Source organism: Amblyomma maculatum, chromosome 4 (assembly GCF_055883805.1).
Source record: "Amblyomma maculatum isolate TAMU_Amacu chromosome 4, ASM5588380v1, whole genome shotgun sequence".
Classification (NCBI taxonomy): Eukaryota; Metazoa; Arthropoda; class Arachnida; order Ixodida; family Ixodidae; genus Amblyomma; species Amblyomma maculatum.
Window position 1 is genome coordinate 3236668 of NC_139347.1, and position 22298 is coordinate 3258965.

At 45.3% G+C, this 22298-nt stretch overlaps 1 protein-coding gene across 1 annotated transcript in view; it reads right to left on the minus strand.

Moving 5' to 3' along the window:
- Positions 1-22298, minus strand: part of LOC146190218 (cell adhesion molecule Dscam1-like) — a 175672-nt gene that overhangs the window by 30412 nt on the left and 122962 nt on the right. Inside the window, exons 11-15 of the mRNA XM_084600681.1 lie at positions 11934-12081; positions 8716-8864; positions 6818-6949; positions 3398-3565; positions 2904-2974 (exon numbers count right to left, since the gene is read on the minus strand). Coding sequence (XP_084456807.1) covers positions 2904-2974; positions 3398-3565; positions 6818-6949; positions 8716-8864; positions 11934-12081 — 668 coding nt within the window. The remainder of the gene's footprint in view (positions 1-2903; positions 2975-3397; positions 3566-6817; positions 6950-8715; positions 8865-11933; positions 12082-22298) is intronic.

Consider the following 22298-nt stretch of genomic DNA (forward strand, 5'->3'; position numbering starts at 1 on the left):
TTAGTCGCCTAATACACGATTTTGTTGCGGAAAATCTACTCGAGAAGTGAAAACATGCCGAGTGGTTTTGAGATTACTATAATTGGTACTACTGGAACACTCTCGCTAAAACTACTGACGTAATTACAATATTGTCTCATAATAAACATCACATTACTTCCTAGCGAGAACTGGGGATATTGTAGAATAGGCAATCGAGTACGTGAGGTTAGTTGATACTGCAGCCTATATTTTAGGTGTATTGGGAGTTCTGTATTGTGTCATTTTTTCTTTTCTCTTTTACAAGAGTGACCAGTTTTCACTTGACGTACTTTCCTTCTGGTGTGCCAGCATTTTGCTTCTTGACCATGTTATAACTGCAAGTTGATACATGATAAGATTTTAACAAGCCATTTAGGAAAAGGTGGCATAAGGAAAGATATCCAAGAACTACTACCAAATTAAATATGATTTTATTTAGAAGTATATCTCGCCTACGTCCTAGCTTAATGCTCATTTCGTGACTTGGCTTTGTACAAAATCATCAACCTATGAATCCCGTACAACGCAATGCCTTCAACTCACTTCCTTTTTTTTTTTTTTTATTTCGCTGTAGTACAAAGCGGCACCCTTGAGTGGGAAGAAATGATACATCAGAACTGCACTTTCCCCTGACATGGAACCTCGACCCAGCCTCCACAAACATCTCTAGTATACCTTGTAAGTAGGTGATACCCTATCTGTGTTTATGACAACAGATAAAGCAGTCTAAAATTTTCGCTAGAAGACCCACATCTGCAGCATTTCCTAGCGGACTTTTTTTGCGATTGCGCATTTCATGCGAGCCCAAAAACATGCCAGTTATAAAACGAACGACTTGAATCCGGCAGAGCAGCTACTCGTATCTGTTTCTGAACGCAGGAAAAGACGCTGATGATGGTTCCACTTCCTCTAAGAGGTCCAGAGCACCCATAGTTTCCTGTTCCGGTGCATAATTGGATTGCGCCAAAGCGTAAGGGTAAATAGGAACCTTGAGAGCCGTGCTAGAGCTCGCAGCTATCAATGGATGTGTCGACATATTCACAGCATTGAAGGCAGTATCTGATAAAGCACCAGGAAACAGCAGTTTTTACTCTGAAAAAAGAACCTGCTGTATAAAAACTTGCTACCTACAGAGGTTCAAGGATGCCCTTGAAGCAAACTTCAATAACTTACGCGCTTTTCTCTTGCAACATCCGAAAATACGAGACTTATTTTAGTTTAATCAATCAAATATTTGAGGTAATGATTCCATTTAGACTCTAAAATTATCAATGAAGTTAAGATAGCAAATCCGTAATTAAACGACGAACTTGGTAATTGAAAACAAAAAAAAAATGCTGAGGACGCACGACGTTTTAAAAAACATTGCAAACTATTTCTGTCACAGGACAGTAGAGTTTATCTATGGTAATGTTGCCCCTAGTTGCCATTTTATTTACACACCTTGTGAATAAGGATTTAAGTTCCTAATACGTTTTGCTATGTAAATTTATAACGAATTAAATACCGTAGCAGTCTGGGCATGTTGGTTATTCATGATGGAAAAATACAGCGCAGAGAAGGATGAGGACAAAATAAAGACACATAGGACACACGAGCGCTGGCTTGCAACAGTTTATTTATTGCCTCAGAGTCTTATTATACAGATGAAAACACCCAACATAATACATGCGCAGTAGGCGATACATGCATATCTTGTCTTAAGTATATCAACTCCTTACGAGTAAGAGCGATAGAAGGCTTGGCTACGCAAGACCCACCCAACCGATCTATCATTTCGGCGTCTATAATCTCACGAGTCAGTTGACATCAGTTTTTTCGCGATAAGATGGCATTGTTGGTAGTCAGGATGGCACACGGACATTTCATCTGGGTCGTGTTGGTTTACATTTTCGTCATTACAGCTTAGTTTACATTTCCTGCAGTGTACATCCAAAAACCCTCCTCGCTTTTCAGACACATTGTTACAATGTTCCCGAAGGCGGTCGTTCAAGCACCTACCGCTTTGCCCTACATATGCCCTTTGAAATGTGGGATAAGCTATGTAGGGCAAAGCGGGGGGTGCTTGAACGACCGCCTTCGGGAACATTGTAACAATGTGTCTGAAAAGCGAGGAGGGTTTTTGGATGTACACTGCAGGAAATGTAAACTAAACTGTAATGACGAAAATGTAAACCAACACGATCCAGATGAAATGTCCGTGTGCCATCCTGACTACCAACAATGCCATGTTATCGCGAAAAAACTGATGTCAACTGACTCGTGAGATTATAGACGCCGAAATGATAGATCGGTTGGGTGGGTCTTGCGTAGCCAAGCCTTCTATCGCTCTTACTCGTAAGGAGTTGATATACTTAAGACAAGATATGAATGTATCGCCTACTGCGCATGTATCATGTTGGGTGTTTTCATCTGTATAATAAGACTCTGAGGCTCGAAATAAACTGTTGCAAGACAGCGCTCGTGTGTCCTATGTGTCTTCATTTTGTCCTCATCCTTCTCTGCGCTGTATTTTTCCATCATGAATTAAATACGTGCATATCGTACATACTCAGTAGCGCAGTATAACTGTTTAATATGTTTCATAGCCTTCTCAAGTTGACGAAACGTAGCTCTGTAAAACAATCAATTGCATAATAGGTGTTCCTCCAAGTGAAAACGAATACGCCCAAGGAACGCAGATGGTGCCTATTGTTCCCTGATTCTTTCGTTTTTTCTTCCCACGCGCGCGGCGATATCTGGTTCCGTGTGGGGAAGGAATGCCTCAATCACACGCTTGTAGCATAATGCAGCTTTGATTGCTATACGTTGCAAGGTTATCAAATCTCGAGCCTTGTTAGCAAACTTTTACTCACGTACCAGATGCAATTTATAATACTCACTTTCCACGTTACGTGCAGACTGCGGGAGCCAGTTGCAGCCACCTTGATGTCCTGAGGAGTGCCATTCGGAGCTAAGTGCAAAAAAAAAAAAAAGCTTTTCGGTTTTCACAAGTTACACAGCATTTTGTCGAGCCGTATACAGATGGTGGTATCAAGGTCCACCCTCCCACTAGAAAGCCGAGTAGAGTAGTAGAATCATTTCTGATGCGCCAAACTGCGCTTTAAGAAGAATATTTAGGAACAATACAGGCGGCTCTTCCTTCGCCAAGTTAAAGAGAAGCTGCTGCGGGCGCAGTCGTGCATGCTTGGGTACTTATCATAGCGTAAGCTTTGGTTTAAGGACATCATTGTCGATATCGTATTAACTTTGCAATACAAATAACGCACAGGTGATTATTCTTTCTTTATTTCTATTATCGAGCAAGTTTGCTGATCTTGACTGCGGACACAGTTGGTAAATACTGGAATAGCACTTTCGAATGTTTCACAGATACCTTCTTGATCTGTAGTGACTACCAAGGGATCGCTATGGTCGCTCAGTCCAAGGGAATTTCCTGCGCGGATCCGGAACTCGTACCTGGTGGCAGGCCGCAAGCCTGTCACCAGATACGACAACTGAGATGAATCTTCTGACGACAGGTGGGTGTCGTACTCCCATGAACCTGCAACGCATAGACCGCGAAAATACGTTAGAATGTTGAATTTAGAAACACATAACACTTAGCGCATTTTGTTCACATTGCACCCCAGAATCACGATTTCGTTTTATCATTCACGTTTTTTGGTTCCTTTATCGTGCCCAGTACGCAAAGTGTCAAACAAGAACAAAAATATTTTATTTATTTCACGATCGTTATGAATGTGTTCAAAAGAGTAATAAAAGCTAAGGAATAGATAAGAAATATTTTGGTATAATTGCTACTTAGCATTTTAGGTGTCAACTCATATGTTCTATAAGAAAAATCCACAAACAGGTAAAACTGCTCTGATCTTGATTTTATTTTTCAGGCATGTGTCCAGACAAAGAGAATGCGGCATGAAAGCTGAAGACTCCCGTTTCGCAACCAGCGCTTGTATTCTGCAAATCAGCGATTGAAATTGGTATTTATTCTTGTGGTCATTCGGAGTGACGTTAGCGTGACATGACGGTACAAAAAAAAAAGAAACAAAGTACAGCTCGTAGAGAGAGAGAGAAAGAGAGAAAGGGAGAGAAGGCAGAGAGGTTAACCAGGAAAGCTTCCGGTTTGCTACCCTGCACTGGGGAAGGGGAATGAGGAGTTTAAAGGAGAAAGATAGAAGAGAATGATAGGAAAGGTAAGGCGGCGAGGAGCACATTCACAGTTTCTCAATCAAGTTTGCGTCTCTCATAAAACACATAAGTGCTTTGAAGGCTTTGCCGTTAGACGCCTTCTGTGGCCATGGGCAGAGGATTTTCTCCTCTGTGAAAGGACGGCTGTCAAGATGATCCAGAGCCGAACGCAGCGCATATCTTTCGCTTGAAAAAGGGCACTCGCAAAGGAGATGCTGTGTGGTCTCTTCGCAGCCGCATCTTTCACAGTTAGGGCTATCCGCAATTCTCATCACATAAGCGTATTTTTTGGTGAATGCAACACCGAGCCACATACGGCACATTAGTGTTGTTTCGCGCCGCCCTTTGTTAGGGGGAACACGAAGGCGCAGCCCAGGGTCTAGTTACCTGAGGCGACGATTGGAAAATTCTCCTTTGTTCCAGGCTGAAAGCGTTAGCTCCGCCGCTAAGGAACGAAGTCAACAAGCTGCGTCAACTCTAGATATAGGAATGTTCACTGTAGTTCCGTCGTTGTGTGCAGAACGGGCAACTTGGTCTGCCTGGTGGTTTCCCTCAATACCGCAATGTCCAGGTAGCCACTGGAAAATTATATCATGACCTTTTGATGTAGCCTCGTGGTATAGCACGCGGATCTCTGCAGTTAGTTGTTCATGTGATTCACGACGTAGCGCAGCTTGAACGCCTTGAAGGCAGCGTGTACAAATGCGATGATGCCCATAGCAAAAGCGCAGAGACAAACAAAGATGTAAGAAATGTCTTTATTACCCTCCTCATTTTTAGATAAGTCAAAATGAATATGTGCATGCTTTTGCATTTCCTACCATTCACTCCGACAGATCATCATCATCATCATCATCATCATCATCATCATCATCATCATCATCATCAGCCGGACTACACCCCCTGCAGGGCGAAGGCCTCTCCAATATTTCCCCAATTCACCCGGTTCTGTGCTAGCTGCATCCACTTGACCCCTGCGAACTTCTGAACCTCATCCGCCCACTTAACTTTCTGCTGCCCGCTGCTACACTTTCATTCCCTTGGAACCCAGTTTGTTTCCCTAAGCGACCATCGGTTATCCTCTCTTCGCACTACATGTCCTGCCCATGCCCATTTCTTCTTCTTAATTTCCACTACAATGCCAGTAACTTGAGTTATTTCTCTGACCCACTCTGCCCGTTTCCTATCTCTTAATGTTACCCCTACGATTTTTTGTTCCATAGCCCTCTGCGTTGTCCTCAACATAGGTAGAACCCTCTTGGTTAGCCTCCACATTTCAGCCTCATAGGTGAGTACAGGTAAGATGCAACTGTTGTATACTTTCCTCTTGAGCGATACCGGTAAGCTGCTAGACATAATCTGCGAGTGCTTGCCAAATGCGCTCCATCCCAATCTTATTCTTCTTGTTATTTCCTTTTCATGGTCCGGATCTGCGGTTACTACCTGTCCTACGTAGACATATTCGCCTAATACTTCCAGTGCTTCGCTACTTAACGTGAATTGCTGTTCCTTCCCGAGGCTGTTGAACATTATCTTAGTCTTCTGCATATTGATTTTTAAGCCTACCTTTCTACTTTTCCTGTCTAGGTCATCAATCATTATTCGCAGTTCATCCCCCGAGTTACGTAGCAAGGCAATGTCATCAGCAAATCGCAGATTACTGAGGTATTCTCCATCTACCCTTATCCCTAACTGCTCCCATTCCAAGTCTCTGAATACTTCCTCTAAACAAGCTGTGAATAGCACTGAGGAGATCGTGTCTCCTTGCCTAACACCTTTCTTTATCCAAAACTCCAACTGATAGCCATTGTTATTTAAGCAACTGTGCTGTTTCAATGGTCTTCAACAGCCTTCGCTCACTACACCGCTCCAATCCTTTGTTTGCAGTGTCTCACGATCTGCTCTGCTCTGTAAGGAATTTACAGTAGTCGCTTTTATCCCTATATTCGTTATTTGTTAGGTAAGCCTATTAAAATATTCTATCTCGATGTCATCTTTTTTTGCCGTCAATTTCATTGGCCTGTAAATTTTTTTTTCTTTCCTTACTTATATTTGACTTCATGCTACATTCATTTGCCTCAGACAGTTTGGTTAAAGGAAGGCAAAGAACGAAAGCGTCACAAGCCGCAGCTTATTTATGGTAATGAATACTGACTTCAGGTTAACTTCGGTTTTGGTCCAGAGTTTGATGTCCCAAAGAGGTCATCTATTAAGGACCCTGTTGTGAAGGTATCCGGACATTTCGGCTACCTCGTAGGGTTTAAACAAGATTTTGTCATTACACAGAACACGGACACCTTGTATTTCGTCTCTATTTCGTCTCCAAGATCGAACTCATATGACTCGGGATCAGCATCAAGTACAGCTGTTGCTCGGCTACCGCGGTAGGTATGTTGTGTTTTGGATTCTATTTTTTTTATATACTATAGGCAGTCTACTGTGCAGTTAAACCTTCCGCCGCTTACATCGAGTAAGTTCCATAGGTCAGCACATAAGAGTTCGTATTAGTCGGGCATTTCGTCGACATTAGATCACGCAGAACAGAACTGCCTAAACCGAGAAAGTAACAGATCATCTATGCAGCTAGCTTAAAAATTAAGCTTACCACTCGGCGTCTTGTGTTCGAGCAGGTACTTGATGACGGGGCTGTTTCCTGAATAGGGCGCCAACCACGTAATGGCAACGGTGCGACTCGTTGTCCGTGTCGCTTCCAGTCCTTGGGGCTTGCCCGGTGGCTCTGTCGCGAAATAAGGCTTCGTATTTATGGTTTTGGTTTTGTCAAAGATGCTGTAATGTAGACATCCTAGGGTACGCAAGGCACGATCCTAACATTGTTGAATGAAGTACCACGGAGGTGTACGCTGAAGAGTTTCATTGATGATCATGATGGAAAATAGCGCGAAAGTACACGAAGGACGGAAGGAAGTAAGACACGGACAAGCGCAGTTAGCGCTTGTCCGTGTCTTACTTCCTTCCGTCCTTCGTGTACTTTCGCGCTATTTTCCATCATGAATGTTAACCAACTCGCCCAACTTTCGGCATTACTTAATGGGAGTTTCATTAAGCCAAATTTCGCCGGTTTTTTTATCGTTGACAGCTGCGCTCGGCCTAATACAACCTAGCGAAATTCCTCAATCGCCATCAGCAATCAGGCATCCCTTCCACAAAACTGGAAAAATGCCACAATTATATGCAATCCTAAACATATCCAAAAAGTACTTCTAGAAAATTTGAGGAACATCTCCCTGACATCTTGCCTGGGTTCTTTCGCTTTTTTCACTGGCAGGAGATATAAATAGCGCCAGTGTGGCGCCTTGCCGAACCCACGGGAGGCTTTATGATGCCGCAGTTAACGGCTTTTAATGCTGTTGAAGGCTGGTCTAGGAATCGTTTTTTCCACAAAATTTGAAATCAATTGAATAGAAATTGTACGTAGAGCGCCCTGCACTAAAACACTTATGCTAAATAATAAAAGAAAAAACACTGAGCCGAACATAACTGGAATGTACCCAAAGCTGATTTCATTTGTTTACGGAGAGGCTATTTATAATCTGGAAAAAATATTTACAGAAGTTTAGGGCACTGCATATGATTTGATACTGGTACTGAAATGAAGATAGGTAATCCTTTTGTCGTTTTTCTTCATCCCTAGCTTCTTGTACACCTCTTTTTTCCTTTCTCTTTCTTTCTTTTCTTTGCTTGTTTTTTTTTTTTCTTTCTTTTTATGCAAGCCCTTTGTGTATAAATTACCACGTCAAGCGTAACAAAAGACCCGAAAAAGCTTTTGAGTGGCTATAACAAAGATTTTGAAAGAGTACTGACTAAACATACCCAAATAACACTCACCATATTTTAAGGGCAGTATTGACGGAAGTATTATAAATTTTTTCTGAACGAAAAACATTCTGCACAAAGCATTTTCAGTGCTAATTGAGAGCCAGTAACCGCTAGAATAGCTTTTTCAGAAATACTCATTAGCTTTCGCCCCCGTGGCTACTAGAGGTGACGCAACAGCCAGGTGTGACCTCAGCACTAAATGAAGTATGCAAACGCCTTCGCCGTGTGAAATAAAGTAGAATTTCCTATACTGCTATATACTGAGGGAAGGTTAACTTTCAGCGGACATATTAGTTATTGCAGACACAGCATTTAGCAAGTGTTTACTGGACATTTTTACTCCTGAACAAATTCACTCTTACAACTGAACTATCTGTCATTAATTCCTAGGCGTTTCGAGCGATATCACCGGGTGGTTCAAAAGTAAACATTATTATTATGGAATGCGTCGCGGAAAGTTCTGTGTCTGGTTGTAGGTAATGAAATCATTTATCTCCACGTGTTTCTGTTTGGGAGGCATTGAAAGGCAGAAAACTCGAGCGTCGTTCCTTTCGTATTCGCTACCTATTTACCGCATTGCACAAGAGGCTGGCAGAGCACAAATACTCTCGGAATATCTCGTTTTGTGCATGCCGTGCCAAGCTAATACAGTTTCAAAAATTTCACCCTGGACAATGATCTGGAAGACAGCGTCATCGCTTCCGTAGGCGTTCTCTGCGTGGCAATCCAGGGCAGAGGAATCCCGTCGGTCCGTGTCGGATATGCGCAACACGGACTGCGACCAACCGTCACCAGCATTTTCTTGCACAGCATACCTGTGACAAACGAGTAGGTGGCGCAAAATGTAAAACACGCAGAAAACGAGTAGAAATTATTTGTGTGCGGGGACAACTAATGATAGTGTGTGTGTGTGTGTGGGGGGGGGGGGGGGATATTTTTGCAGAAAATATGGATCCAAGCTACCGCGTTGTAGATGGATCCGTAAAACCCACTTTAATATAAGAGACCTGAGATTTTGTAGTGGGAATTTTGCACAGCTATAGGCACAAATAAACACGAACATGCGCTTTTTCATTTCGGAACGGCGTCAGTGTGGTCACGCTATTCTTCTTGGCATTGCGCCACTGCGTTTTGGTCTTTACTCCAGGACCGTGCAAAGCGCCAGTAGTGATCTTTTTTATTTGTGAGAAAATGGCTTTTTAATCACGCACACGTTTCAACAATGACTTCGATAGATTGAATGCCTATAGAAATATGCATGTCGCCTTGATTATTTTAGTATTTTCTAAGCTTTATAAGTTATTATTTAGGCAGTACCAATAGGACTCCCACATTCCTGTGAAATGGCTTTCTTTGCTCGCTCCGCTTACCAGAGCTTTTATTTCCCCCTCCGTAGCTTCTTCGCCGTGTGCGCCATGTGCGCGTTCTTGATCTTGAACCGAGGCGCAACCACGTGGCAGCTGTTGACCATAAAGACAATGTGCCGCCTGGGCACCAGCGAGCACGCTGGCTTTTAGGCTCGGGCAAGTGCATCCAAAAGTGGTCAGACGGCTAATTGGGTTCTTTGGTTCCGTCACAGCAGATACGACATCGCTCAGCCGCCGCCACCGAAACCGAGGTAAGCAAGCGCTCTCCTCTGCTTAGTCATGTGGTAACCATGACGTCAATCAACCGTAGGTTGTGGTGGTGATGAAAATTTTATTTCACTCAAACGCAGCTACGCTGGAGACGTGGCCCTCGGTCTTTCTACATAGGCTCCGCTGCCTGTTAGCCGGTGCCAAAGCAACGCAAGAGCTCTCGACAATTTCACGGCAGCAGTCGCCATGGATCTAGGGAGACACCTGGGCCGGCTTGCACGATAAAGTCCGAGCTAAGTCCAGACTTAAATGGTGTCTTTAGAAAGACCAAGCTTATTTAAGACGGCTCGTGTTCCGAACGTCGAACGCTTCGGGTTCATGTTCACCAGAGTGGCTTCCCAGAACGGCCTCAGCAACCACTTGGGGCATTTTTCCTCGGAACACAATCTTAAGCCGCAAAAAGCAATGGTACGGATTTTACACAACGCAAAATTGACGGAATGTGTACATCTTACAGCAGGGACAGTGCCAGCGCATCCCTGTATTTCCCTAATTTCTCTACTTAGAAACCTGGCGTCCTTGTGTCTTAACCATGACAGCACTAGAGTCGTAATCATACAAGCGACTTATTCAAGTCAGGACTGAAGCCCAGTCTTGACTCCAGTCTTAAGCGGCCATGCTAGTGGCCTATTCTTTAGACTCCAGTTAAGTCTGGACTTAGCTAAGACAGTCTTAAGATTGTTTTGTGCAAGCGGGCCCTGGTCTCAAAGATTCCGAGACGACAAGCCGAATCCGATCATCCAGTGGACGTAGCTCGCCGAGAGGCTGCCGCACAGAGACAGAGAGAGGCGCGACAAGTTCTGCCGCAGCAATGCAAGGAGTGAAAACAATGTTCCTTTGGTGTGTATTTCTGAGCCTGGGACCGGTGATCCCGTGGCCTGAAAAAAAAAAAGAGTAGAAAGCGGCAGCAGCAGGACAAACTACAATGCGGGATGGTTGATGAGTCAACACCTAAATCAGATTCGATGACGACACGCCTTTCTTGAAAGGGGCATAGGCATCCCAAAGGGTCCTGATAAAGAATACAGCTGCAGGGGAACAGTTATCAAAAGCTTTCCGTAAAAGAGGCGGGGGGGGGGGGGGCAATGACAAAGGACAGAATAATAAATCAAGTGAATTGCACCTACCAATTCCTATAGACGAGCGTTCAAGGGGGAACCAAAGTAAGAAGTGGAAAGGAGGAAACATATTTGAGAAAACACTTTGTAACCTATGCTGTCGCGGAGAGGAATAGAGTACACACGTGCTGTGAACTCTACCATCAACTTTATATAGAAATATGTTTCCGACTATAAAAAGCTCTGGCACAGAGGGAATATATTTAAGGGTTTCTAATGTTAATTTCGAGATATTTATTATTGCTGGTTCCGATTTTCTAAATTTATAGATTAGATATGCCTCCCTGTATCTTCTGTCCCTTCAAGATTTAAAGCCCTGCCAGAACAATAAATAATTTAATTTCTTCAAACGTATGCTCTTTTTGGTTAAAATGATGGGAAACTACTCTTGGGTTGTTTTTGCCTGTGTCTGCACCGTTGATCATTTAGCCATCGAGCAGACACACGCTGCTGTCATTTAACTGTCTTTCCGATGTACCGCTTATTACAGAAGAAGCATTCTAGAAAGTAGGTAACGTTTGACGATGAGCAATTAAAGCTTGATTTTATGTAAAAAGTGAAATCGAGACTTGGCAGGCACAGAAAACAAATTTACTCAACTAATGGCTGGTAACACATTACCGGTGACGCTCCGCGTCTTCCATCGGAATTAGAATATGGACTAACGTGCCGTGCAACCTAAAGCAAGCGTCGAAAATTGTGTCCTCGGTGAAACAGTGCTATACCAACAAAGAATTTCGTGCGTAAAACAAAGACACCTTTTTTTTTCGTAGCATCTATTTATAATGTGGTTGTTTTGTTTGTTGTTCGTGATTGAATATGAACCGTCCTTATCCGCAGCGGCTAAGGATTTAGATCATTTCGCGACACATTCTGGAATATTATCAGTGAAATAAACATTTTGATTTCGATATAGGGGGCGTCATGGGCGCCATTTTGTGGTGCAGTGCATATATTCAGCAGTGCAACCCGAATCAGGCGATGATAACACGATTAGATATGCTTACGGCCTTTCGCTATGCAGCATGCGCCACAAAATGACCGCCGTTGCGACACATGTGCATACTGCCCATGAAACGAGCCCATTGGACACTTTTCTCAAATATTCTAATTTCTGGGCTGCACTCGCCTAGGGTCGAGCGATGGGCTGAAGTCCCGGCCTTCTCGAGACCAAGTGAGCGTGATGGGCGGTTCTCCCTCGGCCTTGCACTGCAGGCGCGTCGATTCTCCGCGGCGCACGGTCACTGCCAGGAACTTCCGCTTGAAGTGGGCGGCCACTGCATTACAGGGTGGCTGTCACTCATTGAAAGTAAATGTATCTCATCACGGACAGACAAAATCTGACTTGTTGATCATAAATCATAGTTTCAGCATGGCACTTCTTACTAAAAAAGCGAAAAAAAAAAAAAGATGTACCTTGCATTGGCAGACAGAGCTTCAAGGCTGCGGAATGGGTCGCGTAAAATGCACATTGCAGCTGTGCAGAATCTTGACTTGTTTCATCAATCTTACACTTCTGAGCCTATTAATCCGCCCGAATGCAACAGTGGTCCTACTATGAAACTGACCTCCTGTTTTTTGCAGATTTTGACAATGAAAGAATGGTCTGTTCTTATCCTGACCATATATATACTTTTCTTCTTAACACAATTTGATATGATATGCCAGCTCTGCAGTGCACTTGGAGCTTCTTGTTCTTTGCACCGCAGCCATGCAACCTTCTAGTGTTCCCATGGGGGCACATACCAATCCATCCTACAAGGCGCCGAGAATACATGCGGAACTCCCTGCCCGTTTGCAATTTTGTGTGTGAAGGTACATCTAGTCTAGTTCAATAACTCTATTTCCGGTTTCCATCCGTTAACCGACTGCTGTCACGGGAATAGCCAAGCCTAGTTTTAGTATACGTGGATATGCCATATACCCTACTTTTAATAGCATGACTACAATGAGTGCCGTAAGAACGAGCGAGGTCAAGGTAAAGCTGATTAGTTCCATTTACCACTACATGAACCTTTGTGAAACACAGCAAAAAAGTCTGAACAAGTCTGAATACGCACTCGCGTGGTTACATCTTTATAGGCGTGGTTCAGCTTGTCATGCTCAGTTACCTTAATAGTATTTACGACTGTTTAAATTCTCTAAGGTCTCACTGCAGTAACGCATTGCTATTGTAACACACAACGGACGTAATTACCTTCCTCCTATGGCTAAATAAGGCCTCATTGGAGTAATACGTTGCTATTTAAAAACACACACACTGTAATTATGCTTTCCGTAAGGACAAATAAGCTTGATTAGTCTCAGCTAATTCAAAATGCTTAATAAGATAATATTGAGTGCGAAAACACTTCTACCTTCCGCGAGTAAGATTTAAGCTTAGCTACGGCTAAAGCGCGCTCTTTTTCTTTTTCACATCCTGTGCAGTCATGAGCGGTCGGATACGTATTTTGGGAATTCAGGAATAGCTTTGAGTTGCATGTTAGTCGACAGAATACAGAAATTGATGGGATGAAACAAGATAACAACGTTTTATTCTTACAACAAAACTTGCAATTTAGATCTTCCTCACTTATGTGAACTTTACCTCCATGACCTCCACAGGCAAAAAACGAACAATGCAAAACGAATGGGTCAAATTACTCGTTTTGTATGTCGCCAACACGGCTCCTACAAATGGCCAAGAAACGGTATATAAGGGAAATAGGAGTGCACATGCTCGGCAGTTGAGAGGCGAACAAAACTAACAAACCTCAAATTGAGTCAGGAAGAAAGAAGAGAATCTGAACTATCAGTTTGCTTAGGAGAACTGCAGAACACTCAATTTGCGCGGACAGAGGGCAAATCCACTTGTTACGCCGAAAGCAACATCGACTTCGAAAAGATTCGCTGAGCTTCTAAACATCTTGTTTGTTGTTTGCTGCTTGTGAATGCAACAATTTCGAGAAAGTACTTATGAATGTTTTTCTTCGACCGCATTGTGCAGAAACGTTTCGACAGAACTAGAAATATGTCGCTTTTTCATATTATCTTCAAAGGTGAAAAATAAATTCTTGTAGCTGAGTACTTTTGCTGGGTTGTGGGGTTTAACGTCGCAAAGCGACTCAGGCTCTGAGAGACGCCGTAGTAGAAGACCCCGGACATTTTGACCACCTGGTGTTCTTTAACGAGCACTAACAGCGCACAGTACACGGGCGCCTTCCTTTCCGCCTCCATCGAAAAGCGGCCGCCGAGGCCTGGATTCGATCCCACGCCCTTGGGAACACTAGTCGAGCGTCCTAACCACTGCGCCACCCGGCTTTTCTTTTATTTCTTTCTTTTTTTTATATAAAAGGACTCACCCCGGCGGGGTGAGTATTTTTGCTACTGGCTTTCAAGGACACGTGCTTTTCATACGAAACTTGGGTGGCTGGCGTTCGCGGCTATAAAGAAGTTAAAATTATATAGCAGAAATAGAAGAATAGGAAGATCTCTGTAGTACTGTAAAATTAAGTAAGCTTGGTAAAAGTTCTTATCCAAATTTTCAGTTTTATGCTGCTATTAGCTGCATATTCCTGCTACATCGTTTGGGTCCCAAACCGATTGTTTGTTACCTACGCTTCCGATTCATTCAAATCGTTTGTTAGGTTTTTAAGCACCATTCTTGACCGCGCTTTATTTTGAAACCTACTTGTATCCTTAGCTGAAACTATCTTACTGATTAATTCTGAGGAATTCCTCTCTTCATTTTTTCCTCTCCTCTCATAATTCCTCTCATAATTTTTTGATCAACAACGCCGCTTCAACAACTGAACTTCGAGGAGGAGCATTTCAGTTAGAGATGAGAGGGCTCCAAAAAGAAAAAAAAGTTTGAGAAAAACTTTGTTTTGACTCGTTTTTTTTTTCTCGGCATAGGAAAAAGAAAAGAAAAATAGGGAGCATGACGCCCTTAAAAAAAATGTTGAAAATATCTTCTAATTCCTACCATTGGTATTCGCTTGCTTCTTAAAAGGAAATAACATTTAGAAGCTGTAGAAAAAACTTTTTATTTGCTGGTATTTGGTTTTGAGCGCACAGTTTTTGACTTATTTGGGAAGCTTCGTGTTAAATGCTTCATCGTCTGAAACACCTAGGTATGACAAAACGCCGCATTTTGGTTCTTATATTTTCTGCTGAGTGTCGAAGTGTGAACATATGAAATATAGCCTTGTTTCGCTTATTTGCATTTAGAATAAAGTAGCAAGAAAAGCTAGTTATGTCGTAGACTCATCGGCGAGAATGTTTCTCCCGGGTGCCAATGTCTGTGCATCAGTAGCGACACCTTCCGATCAGACCGCCGCCCGCCGGTGACGCGGCTGGCCGATATCGTGTACCGCTGTGCTGTTGATAGTATGTCATGTTGCACTGCTGTGACGTCACTAGTATTCACTGATATATATTGGTTCCAGCTTCATACGTCATTAATCATAATGCCAGCGACAGGTCTTGATAGAGACAAAGAACATATTTAACGACACTTTGGTGCCGAATTACAGAAATGTCAAGGTTCGTTGTTTCCAGTACATGGCCGTAGGTGACTTTGCTCATAGAACCCCACAACATTATTTTTATAGCTTCAAAATGTTGTCCCCTAATCCATTTACAAAACACCATAATAAAATTTAAACGCATACAAAACGAACTGGAAGAAAAGACGAACTCAGCTTAGCCATACTAGAATTATCATAGAAGAAGCGAGCTTAAAAAGATTCCCAATGCTCCTTGCCATGTCATTGGTAGCTGACTAAGAACTGCATAGAAAAATGAATGCAACTTACAGTTCACGTGTATTGACTAGAAAAAAACTAAGAAGAACACGCGCAAAGAAAAACGGCGATTTTTTGGTCACAAGCTTACCGAGAAAAAAAAGTGATAAACTTGGCAATATTCAGATTTCACAAATAAAACAATCAGCTGTTCCTATCCAGGGGCTAAAATACATATATCATAAAATTGTCAAAATTTGTCCAATGCTCATTTTCGCATTGTTGATTTTGAGAAAAATTTGTAAACTGTTAACTACCACTGTGAACTTCACACTACAAAAAGGCAGAATAGCAAGCATCAATAAAGACACGAGTACCATACTGAAATGTGGCCTCAACATTTGATCACGTGTTTGATGTAATGAAATTCGAGATAAACCTCGCACAGTGCTAGAGAACTCACTGGATCACAAAAAGCACATTTCAACGTAGATATAAAAGTACTTGAATCAACCAGAAAGAAAAAAGAAGACGAACGTGGGCACGCCTTATTTCTACTTGCATGATTACAGATAAGAAAATTATAATATACAGTAATTTCCTGACTATAGTCTAGAGATTATACATGTCTAAAAGCTGATATTTTGTGCCATGCAGGTTACTTATGTGCGCGGAATATAGACTAGTTCACTTTTTTTTTGCGAAAGTAACACTACGTCAGCCAAAGCGAGACCTCGGGTGGCCGCAGCTACGCCGTGAAGAGGCGTAGCTAGAGTTTTCTCATTAAAAAAAAATCAGCCTGCCATGATATATCAATTCACGTTACCCCTAGTCACGGGCAGGAGCCGCCAACTCGGGTCGCTGCTATTCTATGGGAGGGTGATATTAGAATCAGTCTGCCAGAACCGTTTGCCTTCTGTTACCCCTACGGCACGCAGGCACGTCCATACCTGGCAGCTTACGCTCTCGCGTCATACCCTTAAATGATGAGCCTAGGTATCCCTAATAGTGTAGCACTTTACATTGATAAGGCGTGATAGCGGAATAATGTAGCACGCAACAAAAACTTCCGCCGTTGCTTTCGCTATTCAACTGAGGTTAACCAGGCCTAAGCCACAACTAATTGTTTTAATGCGAAAGCAATACTACTATAGGTTTCGAGCCTTCAGCGTAACGCGGCCGTTAGCCACGTCTTACCAGCGTGACGCTGTGACGTCACACCCCACGTGACACTCGGGTGAAAGCTGAGCTACGAACTCAAGCAGTCGGCGTAGCGCGGACGCAACCGCGGCGCAGAGCGTGACGTCACATCCCACGTGATACAAAAGCGAGAGTTGAGCTCCCAACTCAAGCGATCATGCACGTTCATACGGCTTGGTTAAAGCGGGGCTTTATATGTGGGCTGGCAAGAGCTGTCAACGTGGGTCTCTCGTTTCACATGGGACGGTTATGTCAGAATCAGCCTGCTAGGACCCTGGCATACACGTTCATAAGGCACGCTCATGCGGCTTGGTTAAAGCGGGGCTTTATATGTGGGCCTAGGAAGAAAAAAAAAAGAGAAGAAAAACAACGCTCGGTCACCCGAAGCTAATGCTTTCGCTAAATATTTGGTTCAACAGCGTTGCACCCTTGTAATTTCTTGGTCTTGGATTCTTGGTCTTCAATATTACCGGAAATATATTTTTACTGAGCGGTATTCGCTGGTCGTGCTGACGAAAAAGAAGTGCGACAGACTTCCAGAAGAAGAAGACGCAGACGAGGGCTGTGCTGTGCGAGTGCTGTGCTGTGTTCATCCTTAGTGGTGTGGACAACTGCCGTACTGTGAATATTTCCCGTAACATCTCTTGGTGGAGGTGAATCTTTCGATTCCCGTCACAAGCGGGATCTCCGCAGTGGCCGACGCATCGTTACCACCACTATGACTACTGACGCCGCTACATCTACTGCCGCCGCACCTGCTGTCGCCATGGCCCATTACCGTGACCCCGGAACCTTCTGTGGGACCGACGACGTTGATGTCGACGACTGGCTGGCCCTATACGAACGCGTCAGCAAGCACAACAGGTGGGATCCCACACTTATGCTCGCTAATATCATCTTTTACTTGACTGGGACAGTGCGGGTGTGGTTTGCGACCCATGAAGAGGACCTCATATCTTGGGATATCTGTAAGCAGAAGCTCCACGACCTCTTCGGAAAGCCCATTGGCCGTCAACTTGCCGCCAAAAAGGCACTCGCTTCTCGCGCGCAAACGTTTGTAGAGTCTTACATCACTTATATACAGGACGTCCTATCCCTGTGCCGCAAAGTCGACCACGCCATGCCTGAGGAGGATAAAGTCGGCCACATAGTAAAAGGCATTGCCGGCGATGCTTTCAACCTCCATTTATGCAGGGATTGTTCCACCGTGGACTGTGTACTACAACTGTGCCGACGTTTCGAACAAGCGAAACAGACGCGCATCTCATCTTTTCGACCGGCTACCGAACACGGCTGTTAGCTCTTCCTGTGTCTATCTTCCGCCTCTTCGACCGCCAACTAATGACACTACTTTGACCCGCATCGTCTGCCAAGAGCTCGAGGCAATGACTCCTGCAGCTTCACTCTCGCATACCCCCGACAACACCTTGGCTACAATATCACTCATTCAGGCTGTTGTTCGCCAAGAGGTTGCCAATATGGGTCTCCCTTCTACGTGCCGCACCGACACAGTGGATTCAGGACCTGCCCCTCCAGTGATTGCAGCTGCCTCACCTCCCGCCGGTGTCTCGCCTCGATATCAGTACCGCGCAATCCGAATGAGTGGCATACCCATGAAAATCGCCCCATCTGCTTTACTTGTTCCCGCGTTGGCCACATTTCCCGCCACTGCCGTAGCCGTTGGTACACGCCATCTCGCCAATTCACCTACGTCGACCGCCGCGGAGACTATGCCCCTCGCTATACCTCACCTCGCCCCGACCAGACCACTGTTGACCCTGGTGTCCCTGCTCGTGCTGCCAACCGTTCACCATCCCCGTAGACCCGACGCTCGCGTTCTCCTCTTCCTCGCCACAGTTTGTCCCCGTCCTATTCCAGCCACATACCGGAAAACTAGCCAATGCAGCTCCCGTAGGTGACGCTGCATTTGTGACCCGGACTGAAAAACCTCTGCTGACCCCTGCCCTACAAAATAATCCCATCGACGTCCTTGTGGATGGTTTTCCCGTTTCTGCTCTCATTGATACCGGCGCCCAACTGTCCGTTCAGCTCCTCATTTCGCCGTCGCCTCAAAAAAGTCCTTACTCCAGCCGTCTCGCACACAGTTCGCGTCGCCAATGGAAACCCTGCTGCCGTGGTTGGCATGTGCACAACGCGAGTTACTCCGTCATATTGCAGTGTTGTTCACCGTCCTCCAAGAATGCCCCCCCGACGTTATCCTTGGCATTGACTTTTTAACAGCCCCCTCTGCCCTCATTGACTGCTCTACCGGCCTACTTCGCTTGGACCTTCCGCTCTGCTCTGAAGACCCCTCCTGCTCCCCCTCCTTCGATCAGCACAGTTCTGCCGCCTTCCTCCTGAAGCTGCCGTCTACATCCCTATGTCGCCATTCCCACCCGTCCCAGACGGCGACTATCTCGCGTGTCCCATTACTGATGTCATCTTGCAGCGGCACGTCACCCTTCCCCATCTGATTGTGCATATCTCCCAGAACCGTACCACTCTCCCGGTCCTTAACTTCATCTTATCAACTCAAGTTCTGCCCGAGGGAATTTGACTAGCAGAGCTGTTGATGATGACCGATTGTGCCATTTCAGCTCTGACTACCGACAGCTCTGACTACCCTGCAAAACCTCCCTCGTCCTCTACATCGCGCCCTGATCCTGTTAAAAGCATGATTGCAGCTGATCTCCAGCCTGAATTAGCCGCAGAGTTAAAACAGCTTTTGCTCACCTACAGTGACCTTTTTGACTTCGGTACCCGCCCATTGGGTCAAACCACAGTTGTCTCTCACCGCATTGACACCGGTGACGCCAGTCCTATTCACAGGTGGCCCTATCGTGTTTCGCTTGCCGAGCGACGCGTCATCCAAATAGAGGTCAACAAAATGTTGGCGAACGATGTAATTGAGCCTTCCAGTAGCCCCTGGGCATCCCCTGTTGTGTTGGTCAAAAAGAAAGATAACAGTTGGAGATTCTGCGTTGACTATCGTCATTTAAATAATATAATCAGAATAAATGTGTATCCTCTTCCGCGTATTGACGACGCGCTCGATACTTTGCACGGAGCCAGCTACTTTTCGTCCATCGACCTTCGTTCCGGCTACTGGCAGATCTCTGTCGACGAGAGAGACCGCGAAAAAACAGCGTTCATCACCCCTGACGGCCTTTATCAATTCAAAGTCATGCCTTTTGGCCTTTGCAATGCCCCAGCAACCTTCGAACGCATGATGGATTCTTTGCTCCAAGGCTTCAAGTGGACGACTTGTTTGTGTTATCTTGACGATGTAATAGTTTTCTCGTCTACATTTGAAAGCCATCTCCGTCGTCTTTCTACAATCCGAGCGCTTTTTCGCCGCGCGGCTCTGCAATTAAACTCCAAAAAGTGCAAGTTTGCTCACCGAAAAATCAAAGTCCTTGGTCACTTGGTTAATGCTGCCGGCGTTCAGCCTGACCCCGACAAGATTCGTGCCGTCAGAGATTTTCCCACTTCACGTTCAACCAGCGATGTTCGAAGCTTTATTGGGCTATGTTCTTATTTCCGACGATTCGTCCCGAATTTCGCAGCGCCAGCTCGTCCTCTCACCAATCTCCTAAAGAAAGACGTTTCATTCTCCTGGGGGCCTGAACAAGTTCAGCTTTCTCGGAACTTATTGCCGCTCTCACAACTCCACCCGTCTTGGCCCATTTCAACCCATCTGCCAATACTGAACTCCGAACCGATGCAAGTGGCCATGGCATTGGAGCTATACTTGCCCAGCGACAACACGGCCGCACAAGGGTGATTGCGTATGCCAGCCGCCTCTTATCTACGTCCGAACAAAATTACTCTATCACAGAGCGAGAGTATCTGGGACTTGTTTGGGCTATTACAAAATTCCGCCCTTACTTGTTTGGCCGGCGTTTTACGGTTATAACAGATCATCATGCCTTGTGTTGGCTTTCCTCCCTCAAAGATCCTACAGGCCGTTTGGGGCGCTGGGCGCATCGATTATAAGAGTATACATTTTCCGTCGCGTGCACGTCCGGCCGGCTTCACCAAAATGCAGACTGCTTATCCCGTCATCCCATCGACTCCCCTAGTCCTACCGACTGTGACGATGACGCATGTGTCTTGTCTGTGTCGGCCTTTTCTAACATTGCCGACGAACAACACTTAGATCCTTTGCTCCATTCCATTATCCTCCGTTTGACCTGCGACCGACCTGATCCATCTCTTGCCTTATATGTACTCCACGAGAACACCCTATACCGACGCAATATGCGACCAGACGGCGCAGACCTTTCGCTCGTCGTTCCTCAACATCTGCGTTCCAGTTCCACCATCCTTGACCAGTTCCATGATGTACCTACGGCTAGCCACCTGGGTGTCTCTCGCACATACGATAGCCTGCGCCGACGCTTCTACTCGCGGGGCTCTACCGCTCCGTCCAGCAATACATTGCCTCATGTGAATTGTGCCAGCGTCGAAAGAAGCCCACAATTTTGCCTCCAGGCCATTTGCAGCCGATCCCCATACCCACTGACCCGTTTTCCCGTGTAGGTGTTGACCTTCTTGGGCCATTTCCAGTTTCCGCCTCAGGGAGCAAATGGATCACCGTAGCCACCGATTATGCTACGCGGTATGCTATTACCAGAGCCATCCCGACCAGCTGCGCCACAGACGTCGCTGACTTCCTCCTAGAAAACGTGATTCTACATCATGGTGCCCCTCGTGAACTACTAACTGACCGTGGCCGCTGCTTTCTGTCGCGAGTGGTTGACGAATTCTCCGTTCGTGCTCCATCCGTCACAAATTCACCACAGTTTATCACCCCCAGACCAACGGCTTCACGGAACGCCTAAACCGTACCCTCACAGACATGCTGTCCATGTATGTGTCTGACGACCACCGGGATTGGGACGTTCATCTACCCTTTGTGACATTCGCCTACAATTCATCTGTCCATTCTACCGCTGGATACTCCCCATTTTATCTGTTATTTGGCCGACACCCTTTACTGCCCTTCGACACCTCACTACCCGCGGCAGACGCCACCAGTACTTACGCTAGTGATGCCGTAGCCCGCGCTCATGATGCCCGCAGGATAGCTCATGCCAGGCTCTCTGCATCCCAAGACTCTCAAAAGTTCCGGTGCGATAGTCGCCACCGTGATGTCCACTACACTCCTGGGTCACTCGTCTTGCTGTGGCTCCCGTGCCGTCGCGTGGGCTTGTGGGAAAAAACTTTTGCCCCGTAACACAGGCCCTTACCGAGTTTTGCGCCCCGTGACAGACGTCACATACGAAGTTGAATCTGTGCCTCCGAAATCCTCGTCCAGAGCGCCATCCTCTAAAATAGTACATGTGTCCCGCCTGAAGCCCTATTATGCACGTTCTGTTTCACAAACGTAGAACGCACCCGGACTGTGATTTTCCCGAGGGGGGGGGGGGGGGGGGGGGGGTAGTGTTATTGAGTGGTATTCACTGGCCGTGCTGACGAAAAAGAAGTGCGACAGACTCCCAGAAGAAGAAGACGCAGACGAGTGCTGGGCTGTATTCTACCCATACAAACCATCGGTTCATCTATTA